At 39.5% G+C, this 24,189-nt stretch overlaps 1 protein-coding gene across 1 annotated transcript in view; it reads right to left on the bottom strand.

The window, feature by feature from the left end:
• The window catches only part of LOC117237799 (palmitoleoyl-protein carboxylesterase NOTUM), a 32,614-nt gene that overhangs the window by 2,957 nt on the left and 5,468 nt on the right, over window positions 1–24,189 (bottom strand). Inside the window, exons 2-6 of the mRNA XM_033502149.1 lie at window positions 1,983–2,349; window positions 1,578–1,638; window positions 1,228–1,451; window positions 839–1,048; window positions 175–451 (exon numbers count right to left, since the gene is read on the bottom strand). Of these exons, the coding sequence (XP_033358040.1) occupies window positions 175–451; window positions 839–1,048; window positions 1,228–1,451; window positions 1,578–1,638; window positions 1,983–2,349 (1,139 nt within the window). The remainder of the gene's footprint in view (window positions 1–174; window positions 452–838; window positions 1,049–1,227; window positions 1,452–1,577; window positions 1,639–1,982; window positions 2,350–24,189) is intronic.

Genomic DNA, 24,189 nt, shown 5'->3' on the forward strand with positions numbered 1-24,189 from the left:
AAAAGATGAAGCAAACCTTGAATGTGTGTATTCATAAAAATATTCATAAAAATAACTTACGTAAACATATACAATCGAATAATATAGTACAATTTGATTTATACAGAATACTTCGTTACCTTTTTTATTTTGTATTCTTGGAAAAATTAGTTTTGGAAAAGACTTGATACTCACTCGTTTCGACGGTTCCCAATCGGTATTTGCTCCCAACAGTGCAACGCCTGTGCCAAGGAAATCTCATCTATTTTGACCAACTGCCAATCTCTTTTCGTCAGAACGCTATGACTAATACAGCTCGGGGCAAAGACCGCGCTAACGTTTTCAAATGTCTGTCGCAGACTGTCACCCATCTTGTGTATATAATCCCATTGTTGCTTAGTCACCGGTGCACCCACGTTATCCGCCGACATCTGCGCCTCATCAAACAGCCATTGGAAGACGAACAGCGGCGCTACGAATTTGAAAATGAAAAACAAACATTTTCATCTATTAATTATTTTACACCGAAATTTCGTCGTATATTTTATATTAAGTTTGACACGCAACTTTTTCCCTCTGAAGGTCTCAACATGACAAATTTGGAAGAAAAAAGGCCTTTGAATTTTTGAGAACAAATATTTTTCTCACTCAATTGGTTTACAGTGAAATTTGCTTAATGATTAGCCTTTTTGTCAAATATTTTATATTATACTCGAAACAAGCATCGCGTCTTCGTCTTAGAATCGTCGATTCAGCAAATTTAAAGGAAAATACAGTTCGATCTGAAATGGTCCTCTGAGACGGCGAAATAATAAAATATACTAAGTAGGATAAACAGGTAAAATGGAAGTTGCTTTACCAGTCAACGTTGGATATAGTCTATAGCCAAAGTAGCACCTCCACGGTTCGTTTGGGTACTTATTGACACAATTGTGCGGCATTCGAGCCTTCCAAAGTTCCATCCCCTTGTGAACAACGTCAACTGGTGACAAACCGTTTGGTGAATAGGGAGCCCTGTCGAGAAACCAGCCCGAATCCGACACACCTCTTATCGCGATATGTTTCAATCCTGCGATTCGTCGTAGTAAACATTTAAATAAAAAATTTCAATTAACGTATATAAATAATATTTAATATTTTTATTCGCAAATTTAATGATCTAATAGATCTTTCAAATCAACATGGACCCGTATTTATTATAATATTGCATGAAGTTCTAAAAAATAGAAAAGAAAAAATGTAACTCACCCAGATTGTGATGAACTAAGCTGTGCACGTGATTCAAATTCAACATAACACCGGTTCCACCAGCGCTACTACCAGCCAAAAGAAGGGAGCTTGCATTCTCAAGTCCAAGAGGAATTAGATCCCGCACCACTTGCAGTACAATCTCTGCACCCATGAAGGAAAACATGTCATTCGGTAAAGCTCTAGTACCGCTCCAACTGTCACTCGTGCAATAAGGGACGAATCTAGAGATACAAGGAAATCTAGTTATGAAAATTTGATGATTACGTATCTTCAAAAATCGTTCAATATCGTAAGAAAATTTTAATCCATTTGAGAACAAAAATATGGTCAAGATGGACAATACCTACACGTGATTCGCATTCCACCAGTACGGATTCTCTTCCGGATTAGCTGATAACAAGCCACCAACTGCAACAAATTAAAGAAATTTTTCTGTTATAGTTCTTAAAATTTTATAACTTTGATTTTAATTTTTCTTCTATCCTTAAGTACACGAACGATCTGAAAAAGAACGCCCTCTTACTTATTCGAACCTCTCTCCCATTTTAACTATATCCACTAAACCTTATTGTGTGTTGCTCGAGAGAAATCGAACCCCCCGAGCAATGCGACATGTTGTCACGTGTCGCGAAACTCGTTAAACAGCCGACAGACAGCAGGGAGAAGATTGCGGAACGGCGCGGCGTTCCATTGCAAACGTTAGAAAGTGTCGAGTTAGGTGAACATACGACTTTCCAACGGAAGCTACTCACCGTCGCGTGTCTCAGGCCACTGAGTCGACGTCATCAGATGCCTTAGCCTGAGCCACCTGTTTCTGCAGCTCTTATGGTCGTAGCAGTACCAGCCACCTTCTAAAAAGATGATCCACCTCTTGGAACCATGCGACTTTCTCAGGTAAAACCCTGACTGGGATCCGTCGTTGCATGTGATCGACCTGTTGCTGAGGTAAACCCTCTTTAGGCCTCTCTGCTCTTCTAAACCGTATTTCTCCAAAATCTTGATTAATTTCTGGATCGTGTTGCTCTGGATCGTTGCCGTGCTAGAAGACACGGAAACGGTGTTCGTTGGTTTCTCTTCGGCGGCTATCGTCAGCATAAGAGCCGTCAGGCACACTGAGATCTGAAATCGATGCGAATTATTCGTGGTACAATACTTTCACTACGCGTAGCTATGTTTTAAACAAATCTTGCTACTTGATGTAATTTTTTACATTGATGAAGTTTGTGAAAGAATTTGTGGATTATGAGAGCGTAAGTTTGTGCAGTTGATGGGTTTGCTGCTTTGGTGTTAACACGGTACTTTTTTAGAGTATACATAACCAATCACAAGTTCAAGCATATGCTGGTTTTCTCCAAACGAGCTTTGGAAATTTTTGGGAAAAATATTTCTATGTATCGATGGCTTTATCTTTTTCGGCAATTTCCATTTGGAAAGTCCTATATCATGTTTGATCCGCTTAGAAGTTAGCTGGAGCAACTCCGTGTCCCAAAATTTTCTTAATTTTAGTACAGCAATACGCGATAAGTATTCAATTTGTGAATTTAACATTTTAACATTTTTTAAAGTTAAAAAGAAATATAATTCCCAAGTTATTGATTTCAATGGAATTGATTAGTTTCACTGAATTATCCTGCAAGAAAATGAATCCAACTATGAAAATTAAATATATTTTACTTATTTATTCTCATTGGTGCACTTCATATAGTAAATTTGATTTTAAAACGGGAAGGTTACTAGTAGAATTAATTAGTTAAAACACAGTAGTACAAAATTTTCATTATCAAAGATAAAATAGAGTCACGTAATTTATAAAAAGCTCTTTTCTGGATTGAACAATTTTAAATTTTATTCCTAACACGTTTATGCTGAAAAAATTCCAATCTCGAGCACGTGGTCGGAAATCAAATTAACAAGATAAAGGACGAGAATCCCGTTTCGCGAGACCGCGTTATAAACTGGAAACTCCGGCTGAGTACGTTAATCACCGCACCGTATAGTCTATGATAATGAGCCGACGGAGATACTGTGGCTGAGTGAGCAGAAACTGCAAGCGAAGGAGATAAGCTCTTCATCGTCGGTCTCCCACGTAGTTCGAAAATGACCATTATTCAACCTGTTAGGCAAATACATCTTACGATGGGGTAAACAGGCTACCTGTTCCAACCACTTTGATCCCCTTGGCGAACGAAGGACGTGCCGTCATGTCGAAGAATTCATGCCAGTGGCTTTAATACGTTAGCTTGATGAATCTTAACTAGATTCTCATTATGATGATAGTAATGCATTAATATTTTTTGCTTCAATGGCTCCCTTGCATGTATAGAAAGCATCATGTAGATACTTTACCCTGCTACATTTTTTGCTCACTTCTGACTCAACCATATTTCTTAAATAAAAACTATCTCAAGTTTAAACAAGATATGAAAAAATTCTTAACATTTCGATTCTATATTTTTTGAGTTACATATACATATTATCGTCTTTACATACTGTCATTGTATATGAGCAATTTTATTTTTAAATAAATTTAATCATCATATATGAATGTAAACTTCATTTCAATCGGCTTTTCTCTTCGTTATTAACAAATTCGACACTCACGACAATGATCCAGCCTCCGCTGGGTAAGGATTGTTAAAAATTCTTTCATACTTTCTTCAAATTTATAAACTTTTTATAGGAAGAAAAATACGACTGAAAAATATAGATGTAAAAATATAGTTGAAGTGGAAATAACCTAAAGATTGTAGTCAAACTAAAGTTTCAAGCAAACTGGCAATGCAACATCCTTGCAATTTAGTATCTATAGTAACTATGCAATTCGGCACGGGTTTATATTCTTAACGACAGAACGTACACGAGCGTAAAATACTGGAATCTTATGCTCGTGGATCGTTAGAAATATAAATTTGCACCTGTCAAGGATAAAAATCACGCAGCGTCACGACTATCACGAGTAGAAAATCGCAGTGTAACGTCGCGACTCGTCGCCATCGCTCGTCTAGTCGTCTGCATCGGGCTGTTAACTATAACGACTATTTCCAACCATCTCTTGAATTTCACCTATACACTAATATACATATACTAATCTTTACCTCGTTCGCAACATTCCTGAGAGACCAAGCGCAACAATTTCAAATCGGCCAATTTCCCTCCCCTTTCTTGATCCCCTCCTTTACACAAGCCTGTAATTTCTCCGTCGACAGGGATTTTCACCGTGAGGGCATAGAAAGCAATAACAACGTCGGAACGGCGCGGTAACAAACGAGCAGCAGGCCCCGGGAATAATTTAAAAGGAGGAAACGTCGTTTCTTCACGGCGCCACTCGCTCTTTCTCCTTCTTTCTCTTGCTCTCCATTACTATAGAGAATATAACTCGTGCGTTTCACCACAACCCCTCCTTCAATCTCTATCTTTCTTTCTCTTTCTCTTTTACATACGGGGTGTCCCAGTAATCATGAGACGATCGGCAAGGTAACGATTTTACAGGAAGAAATAAATAGAAAGTACAGAATAACAATTTTTCATACGGTACTTTGTTTTCTGCGAAATTGAATATGAAGATTTGTTTAGTGTACGTGAACTTGACTAATTGCTACCTACGCACGAGTAAACTACCAGCAAGAGGTTATTTTTCGTGCGAAAATAAGCTAAAAATGTAAGGTAAAATTTGTCTGTTTGAAGTCTTGTTTACAAGGGTTCGAGCGTGTTTAGTTAAAAACCCAGCACAGCCGTGCTTACTTCATAAATTTTCAAATTTTATCTGTTTGAGAACAGGCCGACCTAGGAAAATATCGTATTCCACATTTTCGACTTATTTTCCCATGTAGAATAAACTCCTGTCAATTATTCACTCCTGCCCTGCCTGCAATGAGAAAAGTTAAAGTATACTTGACAACTTTTCAAACCCAATTTTCTCCAGAACGAAGCATCAGATTTATTTTACATTTTCAACTTATTTTTTCGTGTAAAATAGCCTCCTTGCTGATTGTTTCATAATTAGCGGGATACCCTGTATAACACGCACGTGTATACAGTTGCTTTGTCTGGCTCTTTCTCTCTGTTGGTCTCAGCGTCCCAGCCCAGCAACTCTATCGCGATGTCGGCTACTTAGGATCAAGTTCCAGGTTGCAGAACGGTAGCCGACGGCGGAAACACCTCGGAAACAGAAGCTCGTTCTGGCGGCCAGAGCCAGATGAAAGGGAGCCGCCCAGCTATGGACGCTGGAAAGGAGAAACGTTGTTGCGACGCAATTATGATCGGGCATAATGGGCCGCGAACACCGGATCGGCTTTGGAGCACGTATCGAAACACACCGCTGTCGAGAAAGAGCTCCTTTCAGTACGACCATGAAGCGAAGTACATTTCGAAGATACTTTCGACCTTATCCGAGAAAAAAAAGTTGTAAATTGTACTTTTGTTTCTTTCATTACTATCATTATTATTATTTTTATTGTAATCAGCATCCTTGTTTCGAAAAGGCATAAGCTAAATCGATGAAAAGGACTTATCAAACAAAATCGCATCTTTCTCTCGTAAAATTCGTTATCGAAGCTAAACCCGAATGGACACCCTAGTCGCTCACGAACCTCGCGTCGTTAATTACGCTCCAAGTGGCCTCCACTCGCCGAGGGAGAATATATCAAAGTTCCGTTAACCAAGACTAATCCGTGCCGTGTCGTCGTGGAAGCGGACGAACCAAGTCGTAAATATCATTTACACGGGACTAGGAAAGCCGGAAGGTTCGTTCATCTTCGACCTGAGCAACGTTTCACAGTTCGATGACGCTGGAAATCGCGGAAACACTGTCGCCAGTCCCACTGTAGGGAAAATTTCCCTTCTACCGAGGAGAATCGATCCCTGGAAGGCTGGAACGCGATCGCCGTTCGCTTTCAGACGATTTTACGAGCAGGTTCTGCCTGAAGCGCCGCTGAGAAACCGCGACGAATCTGAACTTTCGGGCAGATCGTAAATAAAATTCACGAGCCCGGACCCTCCCACGCTTTGCGTAACCACTTTATTATGCTGTAAATCAAGCTGTCCGTGCGCACGAACGGCCCTTTGCCTCGTGTCTCTGAAAAATCTCGTGAACAAAAAAGGGGAGCAAGAGAGAAAACCTTCACTGTTGTGGTGCACTCCTTTCGCTAAAAACCATAGTGACACGTAAATTTCCGGTCGTGTCACTTTAGTTTGCCGATCCTGTGTCCACACTATTAGTTTTGGACGGTTTAGTGTGACCGCCCGTGAACGTTACGAGCGTACGCTTATAAAAGGGTGGCGCAAGGGGTTGTAGTGTTGCAGTAGCATAGGTTTCGGCTTATGGTTTTTAGTCCTTTTTGTTCTGTTTTTCGTTGCGTGTATAAGGGTTTATTATACGACGTATTCGATATGAATAATGTGAATAATATGAATATACGATGAATTTCTTACTTGAATTTATCGATAATTATATTGCTCTTTAAATGTATGTCGGTACATATGTCTATTAATGGGAACAGAATGAAGAGCCTCGATGCAATACAGTAACTATCAATTTAACAAGACTTACAATAGCAACGCGTGTAAACAAAGATTAATGCTCGTAAGTCTCAAATATGCACGCGTTGCGATCTAAGTAGAATCATTGCTATCGAATTACGACCGTTTAATGTTTCCAACGTTTTTTAAACATCTTATTAAAATTGAAAAGTGTGGGTGAACAATTTATCAACTATGACGTATATACTACATAATAATTTGAATAACCAAGGACCATTTATCATTCATATCGTAGGTACTGTTGTAGTATCTGTATAAGATAAATGAAATTTTTACACGTAATCCTAACTTGATGTCCAAGATTGAAATATTTTGTGCAAAATTCCCAACTCCAATATTATATTTCCTCAATAAAAAATCACTTAAAAGAGCTTAAAACTTTTTGTCCTTTAATTACTTCGATTAATCAGATTTTGGAAGAGATGAACGAGGCGTCGTCCGGCAATCAATTTCTGCAGGGCTGAAATACTGGTCGCCCTATAATCCACTTCCATCCCCTTTAAATTTATAATCCCCCTGGATCTACGTATAATTCGGGCGTGCATCTCAAAGAACTTGTCCCGGTGCTTATGGAAACCCTCTCTCGTCCTTCCCTTTTTCCTCTAGTTCGCCACTCTCTTTCTCTGCCTCTCTCTGGCTCTACCCTGGTTGCTCCTTTTCTCTCTTGCGCAACCAGCACATTAGAGGGTGTTCTGGGCGTGAAGGTGTCCGTCATAATTTGCCAGCCGGCGCATAATCCCCGTGACAAAGGCCGACAAAGTGACGGTTGTTACTGGCCGCCACCCTTTCTTCAGACTGCTAAGATTCCGGTAGCAGGTAAAGCGTTTAAAGATTTCGGCCATCCGAAACTCGGATAGATGAATCACGGCTCGAAGTTGAGATCTTTTGCTGGTGTTCTTGTCATTTCATTTGAGCGTTTCGTAGATGTTACGAGCATATACATTAGTAGATTGCGAATGTTTGTGCATATCGTTACGAATGCAATCAAAGAAATGGAATCCAAGAAAATATTTATGCCACCCATTAAATACTGTAAAGAGAACTCGATTTTGGATATTTCTAACGAAACAACCTCTTGTCAAAAATATTTTTATCTCGTATATTTAAATAACAAAATATACTTTTATTATAAATAATAATTGCCTGATATTTCTTTATTTTCTAACGAAGTGTATAAGTTATATATTCACTTTTTTCGTAGCTTAAAACTAAGTCCAAGCTAATCTAAACTAAAACGTGATGCTTGCAGAGTAAAGGGTTATTCGTGCAAATGTTATAAAACTAAGATTTCTCTATGGGTTAGCGTTCAGAACGTCTCCTTTGAATAGAAAGAATTTAATAATCGCGCTGTATCAAACGTACGCTTCGCCAACCGACAGCTGTCGATATTCTGGGAAACCCTTTCGTTATTTCGTCCCTCGATTCCATCTATCCATATCGCCATCGAATTTCACAACGTACAAGCCGCGCGCGATCCGCTTATCGTCTTCTGCATCCTTCGTGCCAATTTCACTATCCTTCCGTAGCTCTTCTTATCCATAAAGAATCTTTGACGCCGTACATGAATGTATGCAAAGAATTCATTTACAAAATTGAATTTTTGTATGTTCTGAAAGGAGCATCGTAGAACTAAGAAAATTCTCTTATCATATAGGAAAACGTTATTTTATAGATATTAAGTTACATAGAAGTTTAACATAAACATTTTCTTAAAATTAATCAATCGCACTATTTTAAATAGATCATCTTCATTTGTCAGATAAAAAATTAACCTACTAATTGGGAAGCTGTTTAGAAAAGGAGCTCATAAGACTTTAGTTCTAACTTTTTAATATTACTTACGTTCGGATTAATAATCGCAAGGGCTCTTAAAATACTTTGCTTTTTAATATATACGAAATAAATACAAACTTCATAATAATTAAGCCATTTGTGTCAACAAAAATTATCGAAGTCTTCGTTTCTAATCTTATAATCATTTCACTCTCAGTACTATCTACTGTTCAATTTCCAACTTTCACTTCAGAACGTGCTCCAAATCATGAAGTTTTCCTATTTAATTTCACCATACTTTCTACCATACATGCTCAATTCTTCAAGTTCAAGAGGACATTTCAACTTTTTAATTTTTATTTGCAGAATGGAGTCTTTTCTCTTGAATCGATTCAAATTACCGATGAGAGGTAGAATCATCGAATTTCGTTCTCAAAATCAACTTTTACGAGTCTACACTGAACCATTTTCCCAATATCCTCGCTTTAATCGATTATCTTGATTATTCTTATAGCTTCTCATTTTCAAAATGATTCAACTATCCAACTTTTTTTTCAGAATCGAACTTTCTTCGAATCAGTTCAAATACCACCCAAATGATTTTTTCCCTCAGAACCTCAAAGCGAATCTCTTGGTCTCAAGGGAGAAGAAACATTCGAATTCTCAAAGTCTCTTTACCCACCTTTCTACGTTGGCAGTCGCTACGCCCACGTAAACATCCCCATGTCGAACTTTACAATTTTGTTCTTCCAACCGAATCTTCTTTCTCAAATCGACCAAACTACCCTTCAAACGATTATTAAATTTCTGTCTCAAAATCAACCCTTAAGATTCTATACCGAGCCATTTGGACTCAGACACACGAAATCCCAATTCCCTTTGTTATACGTCACGATGTCCGCGTTTCCTAGCGGCTCGATTTTTTCCAGAAGGTCGATTCGTTTCGCGGGTGCTGCGGTGGCCGGTGGTGCGTGGCATTCCATCGAATGCACGCTTACGAGCCACCGGTGCGCCTCTCTTTCTCTTTCCTCTCTCCTCTCGGTACTCCACTCGGTGGACGCGAAAACAAGTTAAAAATAGCCAGCGAGCGGATCGCGGTCGGCACCTTTGAGACCGCGGCTCGGAACCCGCAACAGTCGTTGATCGTTCGCATCGTGTTTCGTCGTCCGGATGTTGATGATGATGGTGAGAGACCGTCTCGTTACCATTACGAGGGCCGCTCACGCAGCCGGCTAACACGCACCGCAAACCTCGCATTACCATAACCGCGTGCACACAGAACCGTCCGCCGCTTCTTCGGGGCTTCCACCAAACGTAAGAGAAGGAAAAGAAGCGAAAGGTAGGAAGAGAAAGAGAGTGAAAGGGAGAGGCGAATCACCGTGGCGTGCTTTCGAGCTTACCGCGGGTTTAACGATCTTACAGCGCGACTCTTGGTGAACGCTTTTACTGCTCGGAGACCTGTTAGCTGCTCTACTAAGATTGACTGCAATTGTCAGCCGCCTTTAGCATCCCCTTTCGCCAAGCGCGCAACTTCAGCTCCCCCAGGGGGAGGTTTAACGTCGTTTGCTCGCGTTTCTATTAAGCCGTCTCGCAATTTCTACATCCTATGTATTCCGGCTTATTAAAATATTTAACTAGAAACGTGGCTTTACTACTGTTGTGTTGAATTATGGAATATCAGAAATTGCTGTAGACTGACGGGCTGCAAGCAGATTGAAATTATATTTTTAATTTGTAAATTTTTTTGGATAAATTTCATTCGTATTTAATTGAATTTATGATAGATCAAGTAAGATGGAAGGTCTCTACGTATTAGAATAATTTTGTACATTACTGTTACATATTTTAAGATTATAAATTGGCACACAAATCATTTGAAGCGTTACGGGGAATATATGTGTCGCAATGTTGAACGAATTAATGAGAAAAAGAATAATCGTATAGTACAATGTTGCATTTCCTATGTTGATTCACGGCTGTAGATAAGCCGTATCGGTGGAATGATTCATGCCATGCTTAGCTGTTCGGTCTACAATTAATGAATGGATGCGATAATTGCAGCAACAGCGGATCGAAAATTTGCAACCTAAACCGAAGATAATTTATAGGGATTCCCGATCATCTAATTCTCATTCCAAATGTACAAACGAGCATAAGTTGGAGATTATTAACTAAAAAATTATCTTAGACCAAGAGTCACACCATAAATACCTGTTGCAAGTATCTCGTTCTATTAATACGATTTAAAAGATTTTAAAAAGAATTTTATATATCTTTCATCAAAATTCTCTTACCACAAATAAGAGTGGAATATCTTGTATCTCTTACTTGGCTAGCTGTCGCGCCCCTAACTCATGCTTTCTTGCACCATCTTAGGAAACTTTCTCCCTTTTGAATTTATGGTGTCTATGTATATACAGGGTGGTTGGTAACTGGTAGTACAAGCGAAAAGGGGGTGATTCTACGCGAAAAAAGAAGTTGAAAATATAGAATAAACATTCTTTTTTTAATTTTTTCTTTTTTTTTTTAATTTTTCCATCGAGACAACGATCTACAGTGAAATCCGTTATAACGAGACGTGATAAAGTGCACGCGTACCGAGCGAAAATTCAAAGTCGATTTTCTCGAAAACAAAGCCTCAAACGAAAAATTTTTATTCTATATTTTCGACTTCTTTTTTCGCGTAGAATCACCCCCTTTCCGCTTGTACCACCAGTTACCAACCACCCTGTATATGTATGACTACTATATTGAATTTATAGTCTCATGCACATCAACGATAAATATTCAAAAGCACTAAATGTCGTTATACCTTGTTTTAACAGCTTCAAAGTCGTTAAATTGTCGCCGAGTCTTTAATATCTTTAACACTATTGTCATTCTAATTTAATGCTTCTCAAGGGTGCTGCAATGAATTTTGCACGATGAATTTTACACAAATATTTTAGTATACGACTTAAGAAACATGCTACTACTTAAAACATTCGTACACTTCCATCGACTACATGATTTTTTAAAAAATCTTCCTGTCTTTTCTTTAAATAACGAAAAGACTTCACATCATCCTACTCATTCTTCTGGAATTGTTACTTCAACAACTATCGAATAACAAGATCCAAACTTTGATTATTAACACGCAACATGGCAGGAATCACATTTTTCACGACAACAACAGCAAAGCAGAAGACAGGTAGCTAAGCAAAGAGAGTTTAGGCCAGGCATCCAGTCCGTCTCTAGTTCGTTCAACATCTATCCTCGTCGACAGCTCAATCGATGGAGTCGGTCGCGTATCTTCTGGCGGAAGAGAGCGGCGCGCCGCTTAAAGAGACCGACAACCTCACGGTGAAGAAGAAGAAGAAGAGAAGCATGTGCGCGGAACATCTCAAACGCGCCGTCATCCGTGCCCGTACCAAAGATACGTTTTCAAGCGTCGATCGTGCGTTCTTCTCGGCCGGACGATGAGTTTCGAGCCCTCACAGGGATGTCGATGGCCTCGTTAAGCCGAGGTTACGAGACGACGCTCGGTCCTTCTTCGAGAACGGCTGCCTCGTAACGCTCGCCAGAACTCGGAAAGCACACGACGACGATGATTTTCACGCGAAATGACCGGCAGCCGTGTACACTGCACCGGTACGATGCATCGAGATCTCGCTACGAGATACCAGGCAGGTGCTTTCGCCAAACGCCTCCTTCATCTTTCAACCCTCCGCGAGAAGGTTTGCCGAATTGTTTTTATTATACTCTATGTAATTGCTTGACGAAATTTTTCGAGAGAAAGACAAACGGATGAAATTTTAATTTCAACCTTGATTGTTAACCGTTTGAGGAACGAACATCTTTTAATGTAATTTTTTAAATCCTCTTAAAAATGTGGGAGTTATTAGGTTGTTCGTTAACAGAAACGGTCTTCTTCGGTGGTTTTGTAAAGATATAAGACACTAAAATTTGAGGTAAACTTCACGGAAAACAAGTATACTCATTGTTTACTTAATCACCAACTTAGAGAGTATGCAATAAAACCTACAAGGGTTAATGTATTTTACGTGCATAACTTCGTTTTCTGAAAATGTATATATCACTTACCATTAACCATTAACTTTCACACTCAGAAATATCGACACCTTCTAATTTTATGAACTAATTTTATGGACGTTTTACGTGCTCACCTTTATGTCCAATTTATAGACATTTTTTATGATGATCCGAACGACGTCACAAACATACACCACTTGTGGTAGTACGTTTCAAAAGTCGCTTGAAAACGAGGGTAAATACGCATCGCCGCGTATACGTATCCGGAACAAGGCAGAATGCCCATAGATCGAAAGGCAGAGAAAGAAAGAGCGAGCGTGAGCTCGTGTTGGAAGGGGTAGATGAGGCACGCTGTGATATCCTCAGTAATTTATGGTGAAGGACTCGAGGACGAGAAGAAGATAGAAAAGAGAAAGACAATATCAACTGCGCTACACGTTTGAACGAGAGAGAAGTCGACGCACAACGCACGACACATAGAGAAAGTGGAAGGATAGAGGCAGATAGGCCATGAACAGAACACACACAGCTTGTGGGCACTCGAAGAAGAGACGAGGAGAAAGACGAAGAAGAGGAAGAGGAAGCGAAGAGGGGTTAGAGAGGAAGGAAGAGGGAGCAGGTGGCAAGATAGGGTATACACCAGTGGATTAAGGCGCGGAGCGGCGAGTCAAAGAGATTTTCTCCCCATCCCGTCTCGGCGGGGGCCCCTCGGTCTAACAAGGGCTGAAATATGACTGCCGCAGCCCTACCTCGCCTTGCCTTAGCCTGCCACGTCTTTGGCCGCCGTGCGCCTTTCGAACGAACCATGGAAAAGCGAATGAGATATCCGTTGCCGACTAATTTATCGGTCGCTCTTCCCTTTTGCTTCTCAGCGAGACTGGGATCAACGCACTTCCCTTGAACTTTCTCGATTTGCGTGAAACCCCTTGGCCTACTTTGGACACCAACCCTTTAGACGTCTCTTAGTGATGAAAGAAAAATTGGATATTAATTGCTCCATATTTCTTCGATCGACTTCTTGGTATTAATAAATGATCTGAATATACACGGTTATTCGTAATAATTTACGTCTACACACTAGTCAAGTGACTGTCAGAAAGATATCTACCATATTGTGAATAATATTTATCTATTTACCATAAATAATAATAATATGATGGTTCGAAAATACAATAAGATGCAATACCATTGTTCCATTCAACTGCTCATTCGCGATTGCATTTTTATCTATTCGCGATCAAAGCTACACGCTAATTATCGAGCTCTGAGAAATTCGATTGTGACGATTAATTATATTTTGAAAACGATATCGAACGAAGAAATCTTCGGATTTATCGCGAAAATACGTCGCTTTTCTTTTTATCCCTTTCCGGAATAACTCGGTACTATTCCGGTTGTGATTGCAATCGCGAACAGCGCAGATTCGAAAGATGGAAGGATATCGGTGCAATTAAGGGATTGTGCAAGACATTTAGGTTCGTTTAATGGCGTGGCCGTTTGAAGCTGATGGAGTAAATGGAGGGTGTTCAAGAAAGAATACAGCGTACAGCGGTTTAATGATACGCGATAGTCAACAGAGCAGGTGGTGCTCCGTAAATGTACGCTTATAAGTTAAAGTTTAAGGAGAAAGAGGCTTTTTGTTCGGACATATTAGAGAGCTGCGTGTTCGTTACGGAATTTGTTTTTGTTGTGAAAATGTTTGCATTTCTGTAGAAATGGTGGGTTACAGAGAGATCTTTGCTCATTGAATGTAAAATAAAGTAATCGAAACTGTACTTAATAATAAAGTAACAATAACAGTTTTCAAAAAGTTTCGTGTAATTCTCAGTAATTCGCACCAATTCATAATTGTTATTCATAATTATACTATGCTATTGTAGATCTCACATGCATAATACACATTCTTACAACGTGCAGCCAAGTTTCTTCGTGGCACCACCGTGCATTGTATAATTAATTTACTCGTGCATTCTCCGAATCGCTCTTTATTCGATATCGATATCGATATTGTGGTGTAAATATTCGCTTGGTCTTCGATCACACAAATTCTTGTTACCACGATAAGTACGTAATATATTTGTGTGTAATAAATGGGGATATATAGTTATTATTATAAAACTTTGTTATATTATATATCATATTATATTATATAAAACTTTATATTCTATTATTCATTATTTCTTCTTCGCTTCTCTTTTTTTGAACAAATTACAACGACCATCGTGCTCGTTCTAAAGTAAAACAAAAATCTAAAGGAAAATAGATTCGTAAAGAACAATTCTACATTCTCGATCGTATTAAGTTCTTCTGAATGGATGAAGACGAAACGATTCCTCCGAAGTAGCCAGCGCCATCCGCGATTTCGTGGCAGTTGAAAAATGTGCCAAAGAAATCGCGCGAAATTACAAGCTGCGATCGCAGTATTTTTCTACGGGACGCAATGACGATGATTACTTTGTACGCAATGACCACTCGGTGCGCTTTAAAGCCGCAATTTGCACGAGCCGCAGCTCAAAGGGTGTTTCATGCTGCGAAACCGCAGCGGCTGTCGCGATTTCCGGCCGCAGGAAATTGCCGAAATTACCAAAATCTCAACAACGTCCCGAGAAAGACGAAATATAAAGCGTTCACAGAATTGTCCTCCTTTCTTCTCTTTCTCTCTCTCTCATTCCAGATAAGATCTGTATGTTAAGCAGGGAGTCTTTGAGTCGCTCACGATTCTCGATGCGTTTCTCTAACGCGCTTCATGGTTCATTATGCCGCGTAATCGCGAGGACATTTATATTCTACGAAGATTTCTCTGTGCTATTGTGCCATCGACCTAGATGCGCTAATTGGCTTAGCTCGTGATTCGATCGATTGTCTTCTCCTTTTTGGAGATGTATACTCAGCTTCTCGATCCTTTGAGCAACATCGATAATTAAGTCGCCAATGCATAACCCGGAGTAATATTAGTCTATAAGATTGCATCTTTAATTTAAGAGATATAGAAATAGGAAATAGGATATATGTCTTCGACAAGAATAATAAAATACTTTTAGGAAATTCTTATTTGAACCTTAGTAATTGAAAGGTTTCACTGTGAATGTTATTATGTTGCAGGAAAGCAATGAATTACCTTATCTCTTCTTTTGTACGATAATATATATCTGATTCTACATAGAGATTTTTTTTAATGTCTCCTCCACTTCTATCTATATGCACTTGTTACTTCCGTATCATAAAATTCCCGATTGTGTTCTAATTATTTCACTAGTACATATTTCGTCTTTTCTGATATAATTCTTCTACGTTGCTGATTATGGAAAAGTACATTACGCCGTTAGGGTGCCTTCGAACTATCAAAATATATTGCCAATATTTCAAAGTTTTCAACTGAAAGGATCAATACATATCGTCGATACAACTGTCAATATTGTATATAATTGTCGATATTGTATCAATAATATAAATATAATATGAATTCCTCTTTACATCATCAATTCTTACTTCCCCAATATGATGTCTTCACACCCCACACTAGTGTTCCATCCGCTTACCAAAAATCAAGATAAGGTTCATAAAAATATAAAGACTATGGTGCACAGAAGAAACCTATCGGGTACTAATAGTGTGCAAAGTAATCGGGAGCGTGTGGTGATTGCACGGTGGTCGTGACTGTCGGTTACGGTGGTAGAGGATGGTGGTGGCATTGGTGGCGCTGGCTCGGCCACTGCTAGCGGTGCTAGTGGCCGTGATGGCAATGGTAGCGGTGGTCCATCGGAGTAAATATATTGGATGGTGGTAGGATTGGTGGCGGTGTCTTCCGCTCTCTACTTGAGCCGCGTGCCCGCTCGCTCGTTCACGCCCGAGGTGCGCCTTTGATGTGCCGCCTACACCGCGTTCTTGCTAACTCTCGCGCCGCCAACCGCGCCGGATTCTGTTTTTCTTCCTTGGCAAAAATCTTCCACCGTCTTCCTCTTCGTTTCTCATCCACTTTCCACAATTCCTTCTCCCTTCCTCTTTATACCAGTTGGCGGCAAGCCTAGCGTATATACACGTTCGCACTCTTACATCCTTTTGCTCGTCTCTGCCCCTTCCTCCAGCTCGGTCTTCTTGCTTTTTCTGTCGTTATTCCTCCGGCCGGTTGCTCGTAGCCGGTAATAAACGAGAGTCGGAAAAATCGCGAACAGAAGGAGAACCGTCCGACGACGATGGCCTTGATTCGGAGGCGAAACGGAGGATCGATTATCGCCGGTCGTTTGAGGAATCGACCGCAGCGGAAATGACGTTTTTGCGAACGCGGGACCTTCTCTTTCCTCGAGTAGTACGCACATAGGCTTCCCTTCGCGTTTGCGTGTGACTACCAGGCGGATTTGAAATCAAAACTCCCCTCAGAAGAGTTGCGTTTGAAGTTTATTCTACGAAGAAATTCAATTTCAACTTGGATATTAATTTAAATTTAGATTTTAGATAGAAATTTTATTGCCGTTTTTGATAAGTAAGATTCGTTACGTATAACAAAGTTGTTTCGCACGACCAATTGTCACCAAGAAGAGTACCAATTGTTACGAAATTGTTCGATATTGACTTCTGCATATTTCTTTGATCGTTTTATTCGTATTAATAAACGAGATACGTACTAATATATAGTCATTCATAAATATCTTCGTACATCTGAAGAATAAAAAAAAGAAAAAATAAAAATTTTCGCGATAAAATTACTTGAACTCATTATTTGTACGTTCTACATTGTACATCTTGTACATTGTACATCTTCGTAGTGAAATTTGTTTAAATATATTTTATCCCTGCTGTTCTCCTCGCTTCTTTTTCTTGTTTGTATCTCTTCAGATATCTTTTTTTTCTTTGAATACTTTATTGGTACGGAGCACGAAATATACAGAAGGTAATAAAATTATACTAAACCAAACATTTAAACTCCATCCGTATTTTAATAGTGTCTATTAAATTCTACCGTCTCAAGTTATACAGACCCGACATCCTACTTGGACTGCTATCCTTAGGAAGGATAATAAAAATAACCCTGTTATAAGATATACGAAGACTTTCCTGACTTACCGTGCCGTAATTTAAATCCTACTGAAAAATGGACAGCACGTCAGTTTCCCAACGTTGTGTTACGAAAACGACGTGGAACAAAGAGGCATCGAACGTGGCCGCGAGGCGAGTTAGATGAAATCGAACCCAACGTAGTAGCAGTTGCGTAGGCCAATCATTTTACGGGGGCTTATTTCGATGACCTATCTCTCTCCTTGTTTTGTGTTCCCTCTCCGTTCCCCCGCTCACGGACATTCTTCACGCGTGCTCGGTCCGCACGCGGATCCTTTTGCTGCATCCTTACGCTTTCCGGAAGCCCCTACAAACTTCGGCGCACTTCAAAGGTTCTCTTGGCGTTGATCAGCGCTCCGCCGTACAAATCGATAATGCGATTCATAGTTGCTCCGTGACGAAGTTTCGCTGTAGCCTTTTGTAACGTGGACACAGAGCCTCCGGGGACCTAATAGTCCTGCCTGTTCGACTTTACCGCTCTCCAAAAACGAAATCCTTATTTGATTCGTATAGATTGACCTATATCATCCAACTACATATATACGTAAATAGGAGCGTTGTAAAATTATATTTTAGTTTAAATGCCGATTTGTTTAGAGAATTTTTCGTTTTTATTGAATCGTGGCTAAGTTTTTGAGAGAATGGTTATCCAAAATTGTAGGGTTCATTTCGCTTCGCACGATGATTTTTTTAAAAGATCTTAGCATAGAATGTTAAGCACTTTGTGCTTTTCATAATTTTGTGCTTAAATTTTCAATATTTCTATATTACATTTCTGTATAATTAGTTGCAGGTGTCCCGCGATGTTCCAATTATTTCCGAAATTTTTCGTTCGCTTTTACTCAAAGAGTGATAAACAATTTGTCGAATTTCGAAGTGAATCTTCGCCTCGATTTAGCAGGTTCATCGTCACAGAGAAGCAGAAGCGATTCTCCAGAGCTGCATCGAGTCAAAGGGCTTTTGAGGGGGCGCCTCAACAAATTTGCAAACGGTTAGCGAGGGCACGCGTATTTATTCAGCCGTTCGTCTCTTTTTACTTCCTCAAAGACAGCGTCACTACCGCTTTTCTGACCAGTCGCTTCCTTTGATTCTTTCTATCGGTTCCCTCTTCCTTCTTTGTTCGCTACTCGTTTCCTTCTTGCCGCTTTCCTCTTACTTCCCTCTTAGGATCATTTCCTTTCTATCTCGATCATTTTCTTGTCTATTTGTTTATTTAACCATTTTTATCGTTCGTCGTATATCTGTAACCTTCTTTGTACATACCTATAGAGCATATAATTTTTCACGCAAATTTTTTCTAACGTTATTGTACATATATATGCTTCTCTAAAGATAATATAAATTTTTTGTCATTTCTTTAAAACATTTATTATATATATATATCACTGTTTTTCCATTACGATAAAAGGTAAAAGACTTCGTTCTCTATGTTATCCCTTTGTATCTATTTTTTTGGTTAACGATTCGATCGACTGAAATATACCTGCTGTTGCTCTTTTTCTAGTTTCAAGTTAATCCTTCTGATTTAGTACTCCTTGATTTTTATCTTTTTATGACTTTTATCTTTGCCTTCTATCATCTATCTACTATCCCTCTTCTTTATTCTGTCAAACCTTCAACCTGTTACATCCTGTATCTCCTTCGACCCTTATCAAATCCACGAATCCTCCACCTAATCCTTTTTCTTTTCTGTATCTTTCAATCCTCAGCATCTTCTGTCAAACCTTCAATCCTTTGCCCTCTATCAGCCTCCCTTTCTCCCTCATTAAATTCACCAATTCTGAATCTCACCTTCGTTTCTCATCCATTCCTGCCTCATCAAACTTTCACTTTCTGAATTCACCTTTTCCATATCCACATACACATTCTATCTTTCACTCTTTCCCTTCCTAATTTTCCTTTCTCCTTAAAACCCATTTAGTTTTATCCTCGAGAAACCTTTATCATCCTCAGTAAAGCTTTATTTGAGGAGCAATATCTACAAATGTGCATCTATTCAATGATCCTCAAGAAAACCATACTGTTTATGGGACGTCCTAATATTTACCATCCCCTTGCTTCCAAGTGTATCAAATCTCCCTTTGTGCTTCGATGGGCCCGTCACTGTGCACCACCGTCTACCACCCCCGCCCTATCTTAACTCTCTTTCTTCGTCCATTCGTGGCCCGCTCGTTGTTCGTACACCCGTGTATATCGGTCTGTGGCGCACAGTCAGTTCACCGAGTACGCGGAACAAAGAGGAACAGAGGCGAACAAGAAGGACAGAGAAGGAGGAGCGTTTGATCTCACCGCCAAGGCAGATCGGCAAAAGGCCTTTTTCTGCGGGCCCCAAGAGAGCTTCAAGCCGACCTCAAAGACTTGACTGATGACTTGCGGCCACGACGACTCCGCGCGCATGGCTCTGGTCCCGCAAACCAGCGCTGGGACAAACCGACAGTTCAAGGGAGAAAAGAAGAGGAACATGTCGAGAAAGACGAACGAATGCAGCAAATAAGTAGAGGAGGATGGTCCACGTATGGCTTGCTGTTCTAGCGACGAACGCCGATTTCCTGCGAACGACGCGTGCCTACTCGCGTGTCCAACGAAGATTTGGGATTCCCTCGCTGGACACGGAACTCCGATGCTCCGACTCCAAGACTGGATTACACTCGCACTCGTGCTTCGTTGGTTTCACGGTTTACGTTTCAGGTGGTTGTAATGAAGTTCGTTCGGTGAGATTTAATTTTTGAAGGTTATTGGTGAGACGAATTTATCGAGAAAAAGTAGTATTTTCTTTTAGAGATGCTTTGGATTAGGTTCGTGAAAATATAAAAATATTTATCGTATTAGGAAAATTTGAGAATTGGAGTGAAATTTTACAAAGACTTGGGAATATTCGAAAAAAGAAGAAAATTAAATCAGGAGTTTACTAGATGAACACCTTTCGTCAATCATAGTTACTACGATACATTTCTGAACAAGCTTACGATTTGAGTTAATTGAGTTAAGAATTAAATATAGGAGCAACATTTTTCATATGAACACAAATCAATCTTAATCAAAACCATCCCCAAAAATCACCAAGTCATCCATAAAACAAATATACATCATCAAAACAACCTATATATATATATATATATATATATATATATATATATATATATATATATATGTAGGTATGGCTATATAGCACCAAGCAAATATATATCAACCGCAGGATCGACGTATCCTACCAGGAAGCAAGACCCGCGATTTCATCCTGGCGTCATTGTCCCGACTACCATGGTGCTTACATAACGAACCGAGAACCATCAATTACGTCTTGCATAAAGCGGCGCTCGCCACGCAACAGCACTCTGCTCCGAGTCCGGTGACGCGAATAAATCGTCTATTGGCCCAGAAAAATCCGCCCGTGTCACACTTTTCATCGTCTAACCGGAAACCGGAACCCTCTGTGTTTCACTCGATCCACAGAATGATTAATTAAAAATTTTACATTGACTATCAATAGGTTAATAATGATACCAAAAGGAACAAATAGCTACAATGTATATTTTTGTTTACTATAATATGATAATACGTGATGATCTAGATTTTATATGAATAGTAAACGAGACGTAGTAAACGTTGTTTGTAAAATATGCTATGTAAGTTAATTAAGATTTGTAAAGTATAATGGTGATACGGAAAATACAGTAGAACAATCTGTTCAGTAGTCCAAAAAAAAGATATGAAATTTTAAAAAATTCGAATTCTTCTCACTGAAGAATTCATCTTTATTTCGTCATATCTACTGCTTCATTTTTATTCGCTGATCTACCAGATTATTTTTTAATTAGTCACAGATATACTGCGATAGTCTGTTGTAAATAGAACTCATAAACATCCATATAATTACTATTCATACGATGTCCACTCGTTTTCCTCATTAACTATTACATTAAGTTTACATAGTAAGTACTCATGTTCAAATAAGCAGATTCAATGGGCAAAAGCTCAGTTAACCGGATATTAACTAACACCTGGTTTGTATGAATGAAATTCTACCATGCAAATATTTCCCAAATTTCCCTCTAAACGTAAGCTAGAACCTTTTACCACCGTTCTCTTCATAAACTCGATCAACCAGTCAAAAATTGATAGTTGATAGGGTAGTAATGGTATCTAGCAGACAGAGTACCTGTAGTGTTGATCTCAGTGCACGTGATCATTGGAAAACGAAGCACGAGCAAGCAACTAACAAGGAAGAGACGACAGAAAGGAAGAAAGAGAAAGGCGGAAAGGAAAAAAGAGAAAGGGAGCATCGGGGGCTAGTCAGGTCAGCGTCGCCGACGGCTGGCTGGGCTGTGGGGTATACGAGGAAGAGGAGCGTTGTTCTTGGGCCCGCCGTTCGGAGGGGATGGCTCGGAGGAGAGACTGTCGGCTCCTTTGAAGTCGGTCGGTACCGTGTGTAATTAGGCCGCCGCTCCCCACCCCGCCCTCAGTCTCTGATCTCGCCGCGCTGTGTCGCTAATTGCTCACCGCCCCACGGCAGAAGCGTCGTCGTTGTCGTCATCGTTATCCTCGTCCAATTCTACGTCAGGTACCAACGTCGTTGTCGTCATTGCCGCCGCCGTCGCCGTCGTCGTTGAGGAAGAGTAGTCATGGGGTCGTTGTTGATTCGGGTTTGTCGAGTCCTCTTAAAGTGTAACGAACTAGACAAGCTGCCCCGTCTAAACTAAACATCAACGTGGACGTGTGCTAATTCCTAGCCAGAGGCTATGCACCAGGTAGACCTCGAGTTGGACGAGCTTCGGTAGCCAAGCATAAACGATGCGATCCAGAAGGTTTCTCGTTGCCCCAGGACCACGTTCTATGTGTCTCTATAGGATAGGGGTGCTATATAGAATCGTGTTAAGGATTTTGGAAAGTTTGGAAGTTGTATTTGAGAAGTGGTATTGAAGGTTTGCTTTCTGGCATTGAGTTTTCAATTTCAATGAAGCTTTTAGTGCGATGCCTTAAACTCTTGCATACTTTGTTCTTTGTTTACTTTTGTAGTTTCCTTAGGAGACTTCCGCCTTTCGCTCGCGTAACTGTAGCTTCATTAAGGGCTAAACCATATATACATTGGTACTGAATAACGTCGAAACACATGCTATACCTTTTCAAGGTTTTATGGATTTTACCCCGGAAGCCTTGATTTTCATAATCGTCATTTTATTGATAATTGAGTTTAATTCAATATTTGTTTCTTTAATTCGAAGTTATTTTAGTTTTATTTAACATTTTTACAATGGATCCATTTATACGAATCTGTTAGGAGTCAAGTAATTAATGTAGCTGATAAAAGCCCGTCGTAAGAATTCTTGTTCGAGCAAACCGTTTCAATCAACAAGTAGGAACCAGAAGTTCATTTAGTCAGACACTAACTTAACTTTCCTTCACATAGATGGAGCTCACATAAACAAAGCTCTACTACAAATTACTCAATTTTTTAAGAATCTCTTTTTATTTACTTCTTTCCATTTATTTCCTTACTATTTTTACTCGTTTCTTCTTCTACCTTTTTTCAAGTATTAAATACAAAGTCCTCTTGTTTGGAAACAATCTGCGCGTTTCTCGTAAAGCATACAGTTAGAATTCTTTGCGAGCCTATCTAACACCGTTGCTCCCATTTTTGACGTTCACATTCCGGCTGCAGCAATCTGCCGGCTTGGAAAAACGTGCTAATTCACCGTCTTACAACCAGACAATGACTCGGTATTCAGGACATTCCGGACATTCGGTTGAATGTGGAAAGACACGCGGAACCAGTGAGAGTTCGTTGCGAAAACCGGAGATGTTTTAAACCCAATAAGTTATGCCAAGCAATCGAACAATATGAATATATCTACTGAGAATGAGAGTATTACGAGTTTCGCAGACTACAAGTTAATTCTTCGGTAGGAGTAAAGCTCGAGGAGAGAGAACGTTTTCTGTCGAGAATATAATCGAATGAATTAATCAGTGATTCATACGATTACAATCGCGAGACTGTAATTTGTTTCGTCGGTGTTCTTTAATTTGAAACATAGTAATGGAAGCAGATCTAGATAACGGAGGTATACGCTGATGTAATGAGTTAAAAACGTACCTTTACGTAATTAAGATCGGTAATTATTGCTATGAAATGTAATAAGCCTACGTAATTTATAACGTACGCTTCTTTTAATATTTTCCACTTTTCTTCCATTGCTGGGAATAAAATCATATTAAGTATATTATGTGTCTCAACCAAATATATTTGAACTATCAAAAATTTGATCGATAAATCATTCAATAACAAAGTATCTTGGACGTTGTATTTTTTTATAAATGTCAGACAGAAAAATCCGAAACGACAGCTTTTACGGCCTTTTTTGTAGGTAGATTGATGGTTTGTTTTCATCTTTATGGAACTTTCTGACAGAAAAAATATTCGATACTGTGTGTTGAAAGAATATCCTAACAAAAATAAAAAAGCTATAAAATTCAACCGCAATGAAATAAATGAACTATCCGATAAGTAGAAAATAATCATAGGTAACGGTTAATATTATACTGAAGACTAATTACTAGAAACTTCGG

Source organism: Bombus vosnesenskii, unplaced genomic scaffold, assembly GCF_011952255.1.
Source record: "Bombus vosnesenskii isolate JDL3184/JDL3185 unplaced genomic scaffold, Bvos_JDL3184-5_v1.1 scf7180000013264, whole genome shotgun sequence".
Taxonomy (NCBI): Eukaryota; Metazoa; Arthropoda; class Insecta; order Hymenoptera; family Apidae; genus Bombus; species Bombus vosnesenskii.